The sequence below is a fragment of the Gymnoscopelus microlampas genome (genome assembly GCF_963454915.1).
Source record: "Gymnoscopelus microlampas genome assembly, chromosome: 5".
In the NCBI taxonomy this organism is placed as follows: Eukaryota; Metazoa; Chordata; class Actinopteri; order Myctophiformes; family Myctophidae; genus Gymnoscopelus; species Gymnoscopelus microlampas.
The window spans coordinates 42,766,977-42,780,700 of record NC_139942.1 but is presented as its reverse complement, the minus strand read 5'-3'; the positions used below and the strand labels follow the sequence as shown (position 1 = coordinate 42,780,700).

At 42.4% G+C, this 13,724-nt stretch overlaps 1 protein-coding gene across 1 annotated transcript in view; it reads right to left on the bottom strand.

Moving 5' to 3' along the window:
* LOC311046050 (tyrosine-protein kinase yes) overlaps positions 1–13,724 on the bottom strand; it is a 33,225-nt gene continuing 19,501 nt past the window's right edge. The window contains exons 3-11 of the mRNA XM_084058153.1: positions 13,330–13,428; positions 11,562–11,665; positions 10,932–11,081; positions 9,635–9,790; positions 7,230–7,409; positions 6,273–6,349; positions 4,435–4,588; positions 3,785–3,916; positions 1–1,500 (exon numbers count right to left, since the gene is read on the bottom strand). Coding sequence (XP_083914279.1) covers positions 1,292–1,500; positions 3,785–3,916; positions 4,435–4,588; positions 6,273–6,349; positions 7,230–7,409; positions 9,635–9,790; positions 10,932–11,081; positions 11,562–11,665; positions 13,330–13,428 — 1,261 coding nt within the window. The 3' untranslated portion in view covers positions 1–1,291. The remainder of the gene's footprint in view (positions 1,501–3,784; positions 3,917–4,434; positions 4,589–6,272; positions 6,350–7,229; positions 7,410–9,634; positions 9,791–10,931; positions 11,082–11,561; positions 11,666–13,329; positions 13,429–13,724) is intronic.

Sequence of the window (13,724 nt, the reverse complement as noted above, 5' to 3'; positions counted from 1 at the left end):
TTTAAAAACATTTATAAAATGTTACAGAATTTATTTTTCTTTGCCCTAAAAAATAATCAAAAATGCCTCTTCTGATTTCAAGTTCACAACTTAAAACCCCACATGTAAAATTAACAATAAAAAAGCATAACAAAAGCACATGATTTGCCATTCAAGTCACCTCATTAAAAGATACGTACAAATCACTTACGTTACTCACTTTTGTCAGACTGACCATACGTGCTCAAAAATAAATTTCCTCTTACATACCTTATATGCTTTGCTACTTTATCTCTCACTTGGTACATTCTCAAATACATACTATAGTATACATCCTGTTCAATTTCTCTTTCTCTACCAGAACCCTCTCCATCAAGCTTTACAGTCGTGGCACATACTTTTCAGACACAGTTATTGGTCACTTAAAAAAAAAAACACTATCATTCTAAATACCACAAACCAAACCAAATCCTGTACAATACAAAATATTTAGTTCAAAATTGTTTTCAAAATATTTTAAAAGTGAGATGTTATAAAATGAAAAGACAAAAAAAAGAAGGTTAAGGAGGAAAATGTTTGATTCTGGAAAAAAAAAGTGAGGGAAAGAAACAAAATCTGTGCAGTGGCAAATGAGCCACAGACTTGGGATTCACCCTTAGAGAATCTCCTCCTTGAATTAATCACAGTGTTCAGGTAAGTCTATAAACTTTCGCAGGGTTCTAAGACCTTACTCTACTAGTACCACTCTGTATCCTTGAATGCTGACTGGCTCACATTCCCATGTAGACACAGGGACACAAAACAGGAAGGGAACCATTTCTACATGATCAGCAAACACAACATTACCCACCTTTTATGTGTGTGTGTGTGTGTGTGTGTGTGTGTGTGTGTGTGTGTGTGTGTGTGTGTGTGTGTGTGTGTGTGTGTGTGTGTGTGTGTGTGTGTGTGTGTGTGTGTGTGTGTGTGTGTGTGTGTGTGTGTGTGTGTGTGTGTGTGTGTGTGTGTGTGTGTGTGTGTGTGTGTGTGTGTGTGTGTGTGTGTGTGTGCGTGCGTGCGTGCGTGCGTGCGTGCGTGCGTGCGTGCGTGCGTGTGTGTGTGTGCGCGCGGGGGTGGGGGGGGGGGGGGGGGGGTGATTGAAGCGATTTGGCGACTAATATTTGTAGTATTCTAGCACTAAAATGGCTTGATCCACAGTTCAACAGAGGGGTTTGGTCATTAGAGTGGTCTGGTTCTATAGCTCTTATTGTCCCAAACCTCTGCTGACGTGCCTGTGTATGGTTAGGTAAGAGTTTACTGTGACGTATCCACCACGCTACAGGTTGTCCCCCGGCTGATACTGTGGCTCCGTCGCAGTGAAGTAATCTTCCAGGAAGGACTGGAGGTACTCAAAGGTGGGCCTTTCGTCCGCCTCCTTCTTCCAGCACACCCTCATCATCTCATGGAGGGACTCGGGGCAGCCCTGGGGACACGGCATTCGATAGCCTCGCTCCACCTGCTCCAGCACCTCCCGGTTCACCATGCCTTGAAGACAGCGGAAGATTAGCAAAGATCACACAATGACCATCAGCATACAGCGTGCATTCAAAATCCTGACCAGGCGCTGGATACCAAACACAAGGCATTGAAGGCAAGGGCATTTAACCCATTGAGACCTGAAGATGTTCGCTTTAAAAATATATATATATATTCAGAAGATTTGCACACATTTTCACAATTTTTCAAAAAAATTGCAGATCTACAAGCTCGTAGCGCGGCACTCGGTGCCGCGCTATGAGCTTGTATATCTGCTATCTTTGAATAGCCCAAAGTGTAAAATAATGCTTTTTAGCTCAAATCAAAAAATGACAGTTCCAGGTCTTAATGGGTTAAAAACAAGCCGGCGTCTAATAACTAAGTGGCTTCAATGTGGATTTTGGACATCATGCAGTCGGTCTATGACTTCAGTCATTGGGTCTTCTGTGCTAGATATCTGACATTATAACGTCATAATGCAGACATCAGTGATCTCAAGGTTTCAGCCGAATCTGACCACCACTGACTTCCATTAGTTAAATATTTTAAATACCCACTACCTAATACCCACCGGGGTTTTACACCATTTTGTATATTAAACACCGGGGCTATTATTTGCAGTTTCTTCAGCCTAATTTGGACATGAAATTTGGCCCTGATGGGTCCAGCGGCTTGTAAGTTTAGCCCTGGACACATGGACACACACACACACACACACACACACACACACACACACACACACTCATGAACACAGACACACACAGACCCTTTCCTAGAAGGCTTGGCCCCTAGAGCGCCGTAATAAGATATCCTTTTCATGTTACCATACACATCACTATCAAACTCCATTATGACTTCACCGTCAACTCTAATAGATCCTCTTCAGACCTGCTAGTGTACAAGAGCACAGTTTACGCCTCCAGAACAGGAAGACGGCAATCTTGAACCCAATGACACACAGCAGACATGGCCCCCTGGGGAGCTGGGCTGTAGCTAAAAGAGGTTCTGACACAGTGGAATGGACATAGCCACATCCTTTCCCCTATAAATCCCTTCCGCCCCCCCATCATTTCTCTCTCTCACACACACACACACACACACACAGCGGGGATCAGGTTCCCTCACACTCTCTGAAAGAGGAGAGGGTTCTGGACACTGGAGCAACTGCTTAGCGGCCAAGTCTGAGATAGGGTTATCGGTATGTCGGATGCCGAGGTGTTGGCATGGTTTATGTGTAACAAGTAGTGAATATCTCGCTTCCCATAATATATCTATCCATCTATCTAAATGGGCTAAAATAGCACACAGATGGTCTGAGTTCCTATTAGGATGCCTTGCAAATGCCTCAAGTGCACTCCCTTCCCATTTCTTTTGCACTATAAAAGGTCTGAGGAAGAGCTTTGAGCTCAAAACGTCACAGCTTTTTTTGTGGTGCAATAAAGCATCTGTCGCATTGGAGCCCTCAGTGCGCGAGCGTTTATTTATTTTTCCCTGCTTACTGTTCCGTCGCTCAGCACCTGCCCAAGTTTGGGTTGGGGATGTGCATGTCGTTTCCCTTTTTTCTTGCACTATAAAAAGGTTCGCATGATGCTAAATCAACTCCCGAAAAGGCTAGATGGCACGGCAGGAGCCTGCATATGCTCCTGCCATGCCCAACCCACACTGAGAGAGGAGGTTCAATCAGTCAGCTTCAGGGTGCATTAATTAGACTGAAGGGTGCATGCTGAGAGCCAAGCAGGCCACAGGGAGCCAGATGGTACAGTACAAGTGCTAACTGTTAGGACTGACATATGGCACACCCTGTAATCAGTGCTAGTCACTTGATATGGCCCTTGCTAGCAGACTCGCTGCATTCACATTCTTGGGCAGCAGGTGTCAGTGGTGAGGTGACAGACATAGCCGACAGGCCATGAGTGACCTGGACTTGCCATGACCAAATCACATATGGGAGGGAGAGTGGTACTTTCCCATGCCATAAGCCATTGACCATCAGTGTTGACTCACATGTGCCTTGCAGGGTTCTATTCTCAACGAAGTGTGATAAAACGCACGTTATCATTTTACATCTTGATTCCTGCTCAGAATAGCTTGGCTAAAACTATGAAAAGAAAAATTCTGTACAACAATGTTTCTGCATGAAGATATCTTGTGCTCATCTGAAATAACCCTTCAGGCTCTTTCAAAGCAAGATTCACAAATATGATCAGGAACTCCTAAGAAGCCAGAAACATCCATGGAAACTCACAACCCATGTTTACTGCATATTCAAAATGCATTTCCCATTTTTTCTTACCAGGGTAGGGCACTCTGCCCTTGGTCACCAGTTCAGTCAGTAGTATTCCAAATGACCAGACATCTGACTTAATAGTGAAGCGTCCGTATAGAGCAGCTTCAGGGGCCGTCCATTTGATGGGGAACTTGGCACCTGGGAAAGCAGGCAAAGGCAAAGGTAATTGAGGAGGGGGTCTCTGCTCTGTGTTTACAAATAATATGGAAATGCCAGAAAAAAGTTAAAGGTCATGGATCAATTTCAGAAAATCACCATTACATGTCAATAGAGGTGTGTGTGTGTGTGTGTGTGTGTGTGTGTGTGTGTGTGTGTGTGTGTGTGTGTGTGTGTGTGTGTGTGTGTGTGTGTGTGTGTGTGTGTGTGTGTCTGTGTGTGTGTGTGTGTGTGTGTGTGTGTGTGTCTGTGTCTGTGTGTGTGTGTGTGTGTGTGTGTTCTTAAATGTATCTCAATACAAGCGATAATATTCTAGTTAATGGTAAAATATTAGGATTAAAGTACAGTTCAAGGTTAAGCTTACATGGAAAACGTTAAATGTTCCAGTTAAAAGATTGGGGAAATAAACAGTCAACAGACATCCTTACAGCACAAGTAATAAAAGCACAACTCTCTGTATGTGAGTGAGTGAGTGAGTGAGTGAGTGAGTACAGACTGACCTTGCCTAGCAGTGTACTCGTTATCCTCGATCAGTCGGGCCAGGCCAAAGTCGGCGATTTTACACACCAGGTTGTCGGCAACCAGGATGTTGGCAGCTCTCAAATCCCTGTGGATGTAATTCATCCTCTCTATGAAGGCCATGCCATCTGCAATCTGGGACAGACACGGAAGCACGGTTAAACAAACAACAAACATCAGGGGGTTACAAGTGGGGTCAGAGGGCCGAGGGGTCTGATTGGATTAAAACAATTTTGATCGTGGCAATCTAAGGATAGATCATTGGAAAAAACAAAACATTGGAAAAATGGGCTTTCATTGTGATACTAAAACTTTAAAGGAGTAGTTCACCCAAAGAATTACCGGATACATGAGCATCTTTCCGTCGGTAATCAAATTATTGGCTTAGGAATGCGACAACAAAAAAATCTTCATGAATTCAATGCTTCATGGGGTGTGAATTGATAGAAAACAAGTATTTTTTGGGGTGAACTACTCCTTTAACTAAGAATTTAAAGTGTACTATGTTAGTTCCATTGATCCAAGCTGGAAGGAACACACAGTCGATTGACTGATCAAATGCAACGCATCTGACCACTTCACCGCGAACAGCCGCAACAAACACATTTTCTATATTTTCAAGTGGGCCCCCCTGATCCAGAAAAGGTTGGGAACAGCTTGGATAGATCATATCAACCAGACATAGTTCTCAATAGCATTAGCAAATACTTCTGAAGTGGTTGAGCAGGGATTGGGAGGGTTCCACTACATCAGGGCAATTCAGATGTGTATCAGTGTCACGAGTTGACAACCAACCTAGACTGACTTTCATATAGTAAACATCTCCTGCTACTCAATAAATACCTCATCATCCAAATTATCCTACATGCCAAACCTAATTGTAACCTTTATTAAACCAGGTAGTGCATTAAGAAAAAATCTTATTTACAGTAATGGCCTGGCAAATGCTAAAGATAAGAATCACTGACTGACAAAAAGAGGGGTACAATTCAGGCGAAGGGAGCTGACATCCCGTGCTATGACAATGAAAGCCACTGCACTAATCTTTAAATGAAATCTATATTTGCAGCATCACAGCTGTCTATCAACTCCCTGAAAGGCACCCTGAGCCTTATGTCTTCTAATTCCCTGACACTTCTATGGAGGGGCGTATTAAGCATAGATCACAGAGTTCGCGGTCGACCCACCAAGCCTAAGTGGCCCCTGAGGAGTAGTGCTTGAAGTGCTTCAGGCAGATGAGTGGTGGAGCATGAGGACCAACAGTGAAAAGAGGGGGAGAGGGGGTGTGGGTGGGTGGGCGGGCCATGTTAGGTACAGATTATGCAAGACTGGATATTAAATAAACATGGCAGCCAGATGGAGAACAAACTGAATATTCCACACACTGGAACCTGGCACGGCTGATTAAATCCTGTCATACACACCTATGCAAACGTGCGCACATGCGCATATACAAACACAGACATGCACACACACCTGCAAAATAAATAAACAAATCGCCCACGCACAGCCTCTGCTGGTGCGGGCCTCTTTTGCATGATAATTATTTTCTCTCCTTCTGTCCTCTCTCTCCCTGCTGTTCATTTTGGTCTTTAACTATTTCACTTTCTCTCATATTTTCCTTGCCCGCCATCAGTAGGCCTCTCTTTTCTGCTCTCCTTCACTTGTTCTCTATCTGCTTCTTTCCTTCACTCCATCGTTCTCACTCACATGCACACAGGCAGTTAACAGAGCAGCTGTGCCAGGTGCAGAGGCAGGGCTGTGCCAGCTGTATTTAGTATTCCACTGAGAAGTAGGGGACGGTGCAAAGTTATCCTACCTGTGCTGCCATGTCCACCAGCTGGGGCAGCTTTAGGTATTTTCCATCTCCCTCCTTCAGGAAGTCCAGTAAACTTCCTGTGAACGCATTCAGATCCATGTCAGTTAACCATCAAGCATGGTTATGAATTAATCTAGGTTCGTAGTACAACTTGACAAGGAGTATTGCATAAACAGGTGGGGCAAGCATTCCCAACTTGCATCGTTTCCAAGTTGGATCGTTCTCCAGTAGGCCGGTGCCTTGTTTATAAATCACCCATTGTTTGTAATATCTAATGTTATTAGTACTGTGGTAACGGGTACCACACTGGGTACTCCAACAACAGGTACAGCGAGTACTCTGACAACAGAACAGGTATTACATAACCGGGTGGGGCATGCATTCTCAACTTGCATCGTTCCTGAGTTGAGTGGTCCCTGGATAGGCCGGTGCCCGAAGGGTACCAGGCCTCGGTCATTCAGTATGTTGGTCTTACTAGTCACACAACCTATTAAGTACATTTTGCTTTCCCTTAGTTTAGGAGTTGGAATGTCAGTCGGGATACAAATTAGAATGTTACATTTTCAGGTTCATTTACAACATAAGACTGGAATAACATACTGGTTTAACCCCATTAACCCATTAAGACCGGGAAAGCATCTGTGTCATTTTAGATTTTTGCATTGGCTATTCAAAAATAGAAGATATACAAGCAAGCTTGTACATCTGCTAATTTTGTACATTTAAAAAAAAATCTTTAACTACTACTACTACACTACGTAATGGGTTAAAAAGCTATTTGTGTTTGTTACATGTCTGTGACTCAGACCTGTCCTTAACTTTACCCATAAACTCTGTGACTATATAGATGGTCTGTGCGTGTCTGTGACTAAGACCTGTCCTTATGTTTACCCATAAACTCTGTGACTACAGTATATAGATGGTCTGTGCGTGTCTGTGATTCAGAGCTGTCCTTACCTTTACCCATAAACTCTGTGACTATATAGATGGGTTCCTCAGACACGACAGCATAAAGAGGCACCAGTTTGTCGTGTCGGAGTTTCTTCATGATCTGAGCCTCCTGGAGGAAGGCCTCTGGGGACATGGTGCCTGGCTTCAGGGTCTTAATCGCCACCTTGGTGGTGCCATTCCATGTGCCTGAATAAAAGAAACATGAACAAATGGTTTTGCATATTACATTACAAAAAAGTATAGATAGCTTGACAAACAGCTGAAATTAGGGGAAATTATTTTATTGCCTGGTACGTACACGTATATTTGCACAGGAATTTGTGAGGAAGTGAGGTTTGTGCATTGCCTTCAATAATGATAATATCAAGAAATATGTATTGTCAAGTGTTGTGGTGCAGTTGGGGTGGGGTTCTGGAGTGAGGTTGGGAAAACGGTGGTGGGGGGGGGTTGAGTATGCACAGTGGTATGTAAACACAGGTAACTGTACATTTGTTAGTTTGTGGGAGAAAACTATGAAAAGAGTTATGCAAATGGCAGTTCATCATATAAAAATCCATATCCTAGCCATGACCGTTGACATTCAAAACCCACAAAATAGTTTACACACTGACCAGAGGCTCTTATCTATATAGAACAATACACTTTCTGTAAATGTCTAGCTTGCCAGCCTCAAAAGCAAACAATAGCAAGTAGTACAAAGTCCAAAGCCACAATGCCTAGGACAAAAGATAAACACGGTTTTGTCACATTTCTGAGACACTTTAGCATGACTGAGAAATAAAGTACGGTAACTCTCATTTAGTGATTGTTCAGGAGAGAAAGGACACGACAGCTTTTTATACTCATAACTGTATGCTGGCTAAACAATCAGTCACTTCCTGGTTCAGAGCCACTTATTCACGCCCTGCTTACACATAAAGAGCTGAAGCAGCAGATCTGTCGCTTCCGTCATGAGGCTGACCTTCATGAATGAATCATGCTGAAGAAATCACACACACAATCAGACACACACACAAAAACTGAAGGACAAAGTAGGGCAACGATGACGCGATCCAACATTATGGCTTGGCAAGGAAAGTCGAGAGAATGTTATTTTCAAGAAGCAGAAGAATCTTTGAGAAAGCAGGAATCAATTTCACCACGGCTTAGGGGAAATTATATGCACGATGGACCAAGACATCTATGAATTAATAACTACAGGATAGGGCATCGAGTACAGACATACAAATAGACTAATAGATATCACTATATACACAGCAATAAAATATATAAATCACCAAAACCAGAAGAGAGGTTGGTTGAAGGAGACATTTTTTGAATCCTTTACACATGGAAACAAGTAGAGAGGGAAAAAAAGGAATTCCTGGGATTTCATAGTAGGGTCTGGCAGGTTGGGGCTTGCCTGGAGACCAGGCTTAATGAAAGAGTTAGTGAAGAAAGAAGGTGACGTGTTCACCACGGCCCTCACATCACAGGCAGGTCAGAATACCAACATGTGGTTAAGTAACCAGTGATTACTGAGCTGTGTGTGTGTGTGTGTGTGTGCGTGTGTGTGTGTGTGTGTGTGTGTGTGTGTGTGTGTGTGTGTGTGTGTGTGTGTGTGTGTGTGTGTGTGTGTGAGAGAGAGTGTGAGTGTGAGTGTGAGTGTGAGTGGGTGTGGGTGTGGGTGTGGGTGTGTGTGTGTGTGTGTGTGTGTGTGTGTGTTATAACGATTATTATCTAAAACAATTGCCATCAGGCAATTATGCAATAATTGTGACAGGCCTAGAGATATCACAATTACTCAAGCCTATACATAATTAATAATAAAACAGTCTGTTTTAGTACTATTAAATATGTTTAATAGTGGACTGTCCCTCCCCATTATGCGTGAAGCTTAAGTGACGAGCAACTGAAACGTTTACTTTCTACAGATGCCCTTTAACATATGGAAGTATAGAAGGCAGTTGTCAACTAAACAATAATTGTGTATGATAATGTTACATTTCATACCACACATCATATGCACTCCTGTAACTTACAAAATTGTTTATTCTATCATGTGGATTATGGATTTTTTAAACAATCAATTCAATCGATTAGTTAGATTAACTATTGCAGCCGTGTGTGTGTGTGTGTGTGTGTGTGTGTGTGTGTGTGTGTGTGTGTGTGTGTGTGTGTGTGTGTGTGTGTGTGTGTGTGTGTGTGTGTGTGTGTGTGTGTGTGTGTGTGTGTGTGTATCTCCTTTTAAGGTTCATTCACACTAGATTGGATAAAAGAAAATCCCGTCGCTCGAATTGTGGGAAACGTGTCACTCTCTTGCATTCACACCAGACATTGTCACACTTTTCTTGCAGCACGTCACGCCAGTCACTTTTGGGCAGAGTACATTGTGTATGGACGGTACGAGATGTGGCATTGTAGTAGCTTACCCATCCAGACCTCTCCGAAGCAGCCCTGGCCCAGTCTGAGCTCCAGGCGAAGTGAGTCCCGTGGAATCTCCCAGGCATCCTTAGCCAGGCCCTGGGTCTGAGGCTTAACCGTCGGGCAAACGGTGGTCAGCCGGTAGCACAGTCCATCTGCATGTTCTAGTAGTACATACGTTATACAAGGACAAAATCAACCACTCTGTATGTCACCGTCTGTCTACATAATTTACTATCAGCCTTTTAATTCACACTGTCGGCTTAACATGGTCTAATATACACCACACCAGTCAAAAACAAGCTTGATACAATCACTGTAGGACACTAGCCATCAAGTTCTCACACCAAAGAGCTGTCGTCCGTTTCCACAGAAGCGGAGGCAACCCCCATAACGTACTGTATAGTGTCAAAAGAATTCAACATGCTATATAACAACAGCATACGACAATTAAAGTCACACTACTGTGGTAACGTTCATTTTAAACACCTCTCGTAGCTCTGCTGTCATTACAGTGTTTGTCCAAACGGAAATACTGCTCAAAACAAAACGCTACAGCTCCTACAGAGCACCAGATACTGTATATGTTTCTGCCAGACAGCGACGATATTTGCAATGACCTCTTCAGTGACGTACACTTTGCAAACATATTAACCCCGGAGGGAAGGACAACATGAATTTGCAGAGAATCAAAACAAGGCCACGCCAACTCGAAACCTCAAATGATGTTTATGTGATGAGTCAATTTAACAAACACCCAGTTGTTTATTAAGCCCATACTATAGTCGGTGGAAGAAACTATGCTCTCACAGCGACATGGCAATAGACGTTGTGTGTACAGCAATAAGACTTGTGGCTTTTCTGTAACAATGGGCTTTGTTTTCCTGTACAACTGCCTACTAAGTGACATCCTAGACATTACGACAGGCTTATAAATCCTTTTTTATAAAACCATTTTATTTCTCTACATTTCTTCTTAATCCCACATGGTGCGGCTTTTTTTGGAGGGGGGGGGGGGGGGATCACAAAGACTAAACTAAATCCAGCATAAAAAATGAGGTTTTGTGAATAAAATTAAATATTCAGTGGTGGCAGATTTGCAGTTGAATAATGCACTTTCATTTATTTATTTAAACAATCCATTAGTGCACAATATACATGTCTGGTTTGGTGCACTCAAGTAGTAATAAGCTACAATTGACAAGTTCACTGAAAGGCAGAATGTCTGTTCAGTTGTAAACAGCAATTGTACTAAGCGCAAGGTTGCGGAGTATCACGTAACTGGGTTATACTGTATGTACATACCTGTGTAATGTTTCACCAACTTCTGTAGAGCCTCAAACTGGGCTCGTGTGGTGATGTAATAGCCACCGTTGTCCAATTTACGGATCTTGTAATGCTTCACGTTGTCTCCCTTCATCTCGTCCCAGTCCCGGATAGAGAGAGAGTAGGCACCTTCATAAAAACAAAATAAAGACGAAATCAGATTAGGTGGTACGTCATTTCTCTAAAATAAGGTTTTCCTCACAGGTTGTCACAAAAGTGGCAGGGAAAGTCCACGTGATGGCGAACACTACATAAGCACTTAAGCCCTATTTTACAGTTTGCAATATGATGATGTATATTTAAAGAATTGTGAAAATAGCAGATCTACAAGCTCACAACACACTGTGTTGTAAGCTTCTAGATCAACTACTTACCCTTTTTTGTGTGTGTAGATTTTTTTTATTTGTAACACCCAAAATAGGGATGACAGGTTGAAAGTGGATAATATGAATACAAAATATTGTGGTACTAATTTGCTTGAGGTGGTTTCATGCGTTAATCCCATTACAATAGACCTGCCCCATGGCCATCAGTTACAATGACGTTAACAATGCTCAATTCTATTCTGTATGATGATGCTTCGCTATGGTCTTGTTGTGTAAAGAATACCTTTAGTGGTCTCGCTCTCTCGTGCCAAGAAAGTACCTCGCTGGTTTCCTGGAACCAACAGAAGACGCTCAGCATCTTTGCGGCCCATTTTACCAAAGTACCATCTGTCAAAAGAAGGGAAAACACAGTCAAGAGACCAGTTAGATGAGATAATTTGACTAGGGCAAATGCAAAGATAAATATTTAATTCAAGCGAGATTTGAATCAAGTAGACTACATAACGCTTAGCCATTAGCTACTGTTCAAAACAAACGGCAGACAGATTGCTCTAGGCAGTGAGCTTTGATCACATTACATTCGTTTTCAGCTTTATCAGTGGTGGAAGAAGTACTCAGAGGTTTTACTTGGGTAATAGTAGCAATAACACTATATACAATGTTCTATATTCGAAATTTTACTTGAGTAAAAGTACAAAAGTATTGGCATTAAAATATACTTACACTACCAAAGTAAAAGTACTCTTTATCTCACAATTTGTGAAATTAACTCATTGAGTGCCACAATCCGTCAAATCCGTCACGTGGCCTGACGCCCAGAGCGCCACAATCCGTCAAATCCGTCATAAAAAAAAATTCAAAAAAAGAAAAAAATTCAAAATAAAAGTTTTTTTTTTTTTCTAAGCACTTTTTTTTTACAATGAATTTTGGCTGTGGCACTCAGAGCCAAAATTCCAAAAATGAGCATGGCATTGAATGAGTTAATGTATGTCAATGTTTTTCATCCTGTGGGGTAACTTTAGTTTTCAGCTACACACAGGTGAGTGCTGCCCACAGAGGAGAACCTCTCTATTCATTCAGCCACGCCCACCCCCTTAAATACAGTACTACTTGAGTAAATGTACTTAGTTACTTTCCACCACTGAGCTTCATAAATAGTGCATTGCTATTACATAAGATCTCAAACAGCAAAACCTACACTGGAAGAAATGTCTCTCTCTGTCATTCAATCTGTTATTATTCTGCCTGCAGCAATGTGTGGCAGGGAATTGTAATCAGTCCTGTCTGTGTACAAAATTATTTGAGAACCAATGAGCAGATATTCACGACTGTTGGTGAGAATGATCAATATGCTGACCTGGAGAGATGATTACATTTTGAGTTAAAAAAGGTCAAAGGTCAAGGTCATAATCAATGTCAATATCAAAACCAAGAACGCCTTGGTGGGATTTCATTCATTTTGGTGGGAAAGATCAGTAGGATTTTGGATCAAAACAAAAGGTTAAAAGTCAAGGTCACACTGCAGTCCAAGACCAAAATTATATATTTTTGTAGGTAAAACATCAGGCATTGTGGAGAGAGAGAGAGAGAAACAAAGGCCAGTCAATGAGAAATAAGGCTATAATCTCCAAAACATCACAGTCCACTACCACCCCGCCACGCTGGGTGGGCAGGCATGGGAATGCCCTCAGCCGTATCTAACAACACAGCGCTCTATTGTCTCGTGTTCTAGCCCGTCATGTGTGTGCGTGGCAGGTTAGTCACAATGTGTGACCGCCCGGCCTCCATCATGCCATCTCAATTAGAGGCGAGCCAACAGAGCTGGGTGATTCAATAATAAGGGACTGTACTGGGATGAGGAAAAGGAAGAAGGGGGATGGGCAAGCAGCGAAACAGGCTAGAGAAATGCAGAGTGAGTGTGACAGCGAGGGAGGGTGACTTAAAAAGAGGCTCAGAGAGATGGATAGTAGGTGGTACAACAGTTAATCGAACTAATCGACCAAAATAAATATCGATACTTTTATGAATGGAGAAAGGGAACGAGGTCTTACTCTTCGGCCTGTATGGAATCGGCAGGGGCCACATAGTTACTGGGGATGTAGCCCTTCTGTCCTGTGTTGATGGAGCGAGCCTCCCACCAGTCACCTTCCCTGGAAAGAGAGGAGAGGAAAACAATGGTTGGACAGCACAGCGTACACAGTCACATCCTAACGCCTACATGTAGAGCTGTCACGATTACAAATTCCTGCACTAAATTATTTAAAAGGATTTTAATCAGAAAATATAAAGCCGTTTTACAATTTGTTGCTTAACAAAACATATGTAGGATATATCCATTAATCAGTAATAGATATTAATGAGTTTTGGTTATATTAATGATTAATGACATGAATGATTAATGTCTATTTTGCAACCAACTGTCTTTGAAATGAGACTCACATGAAAT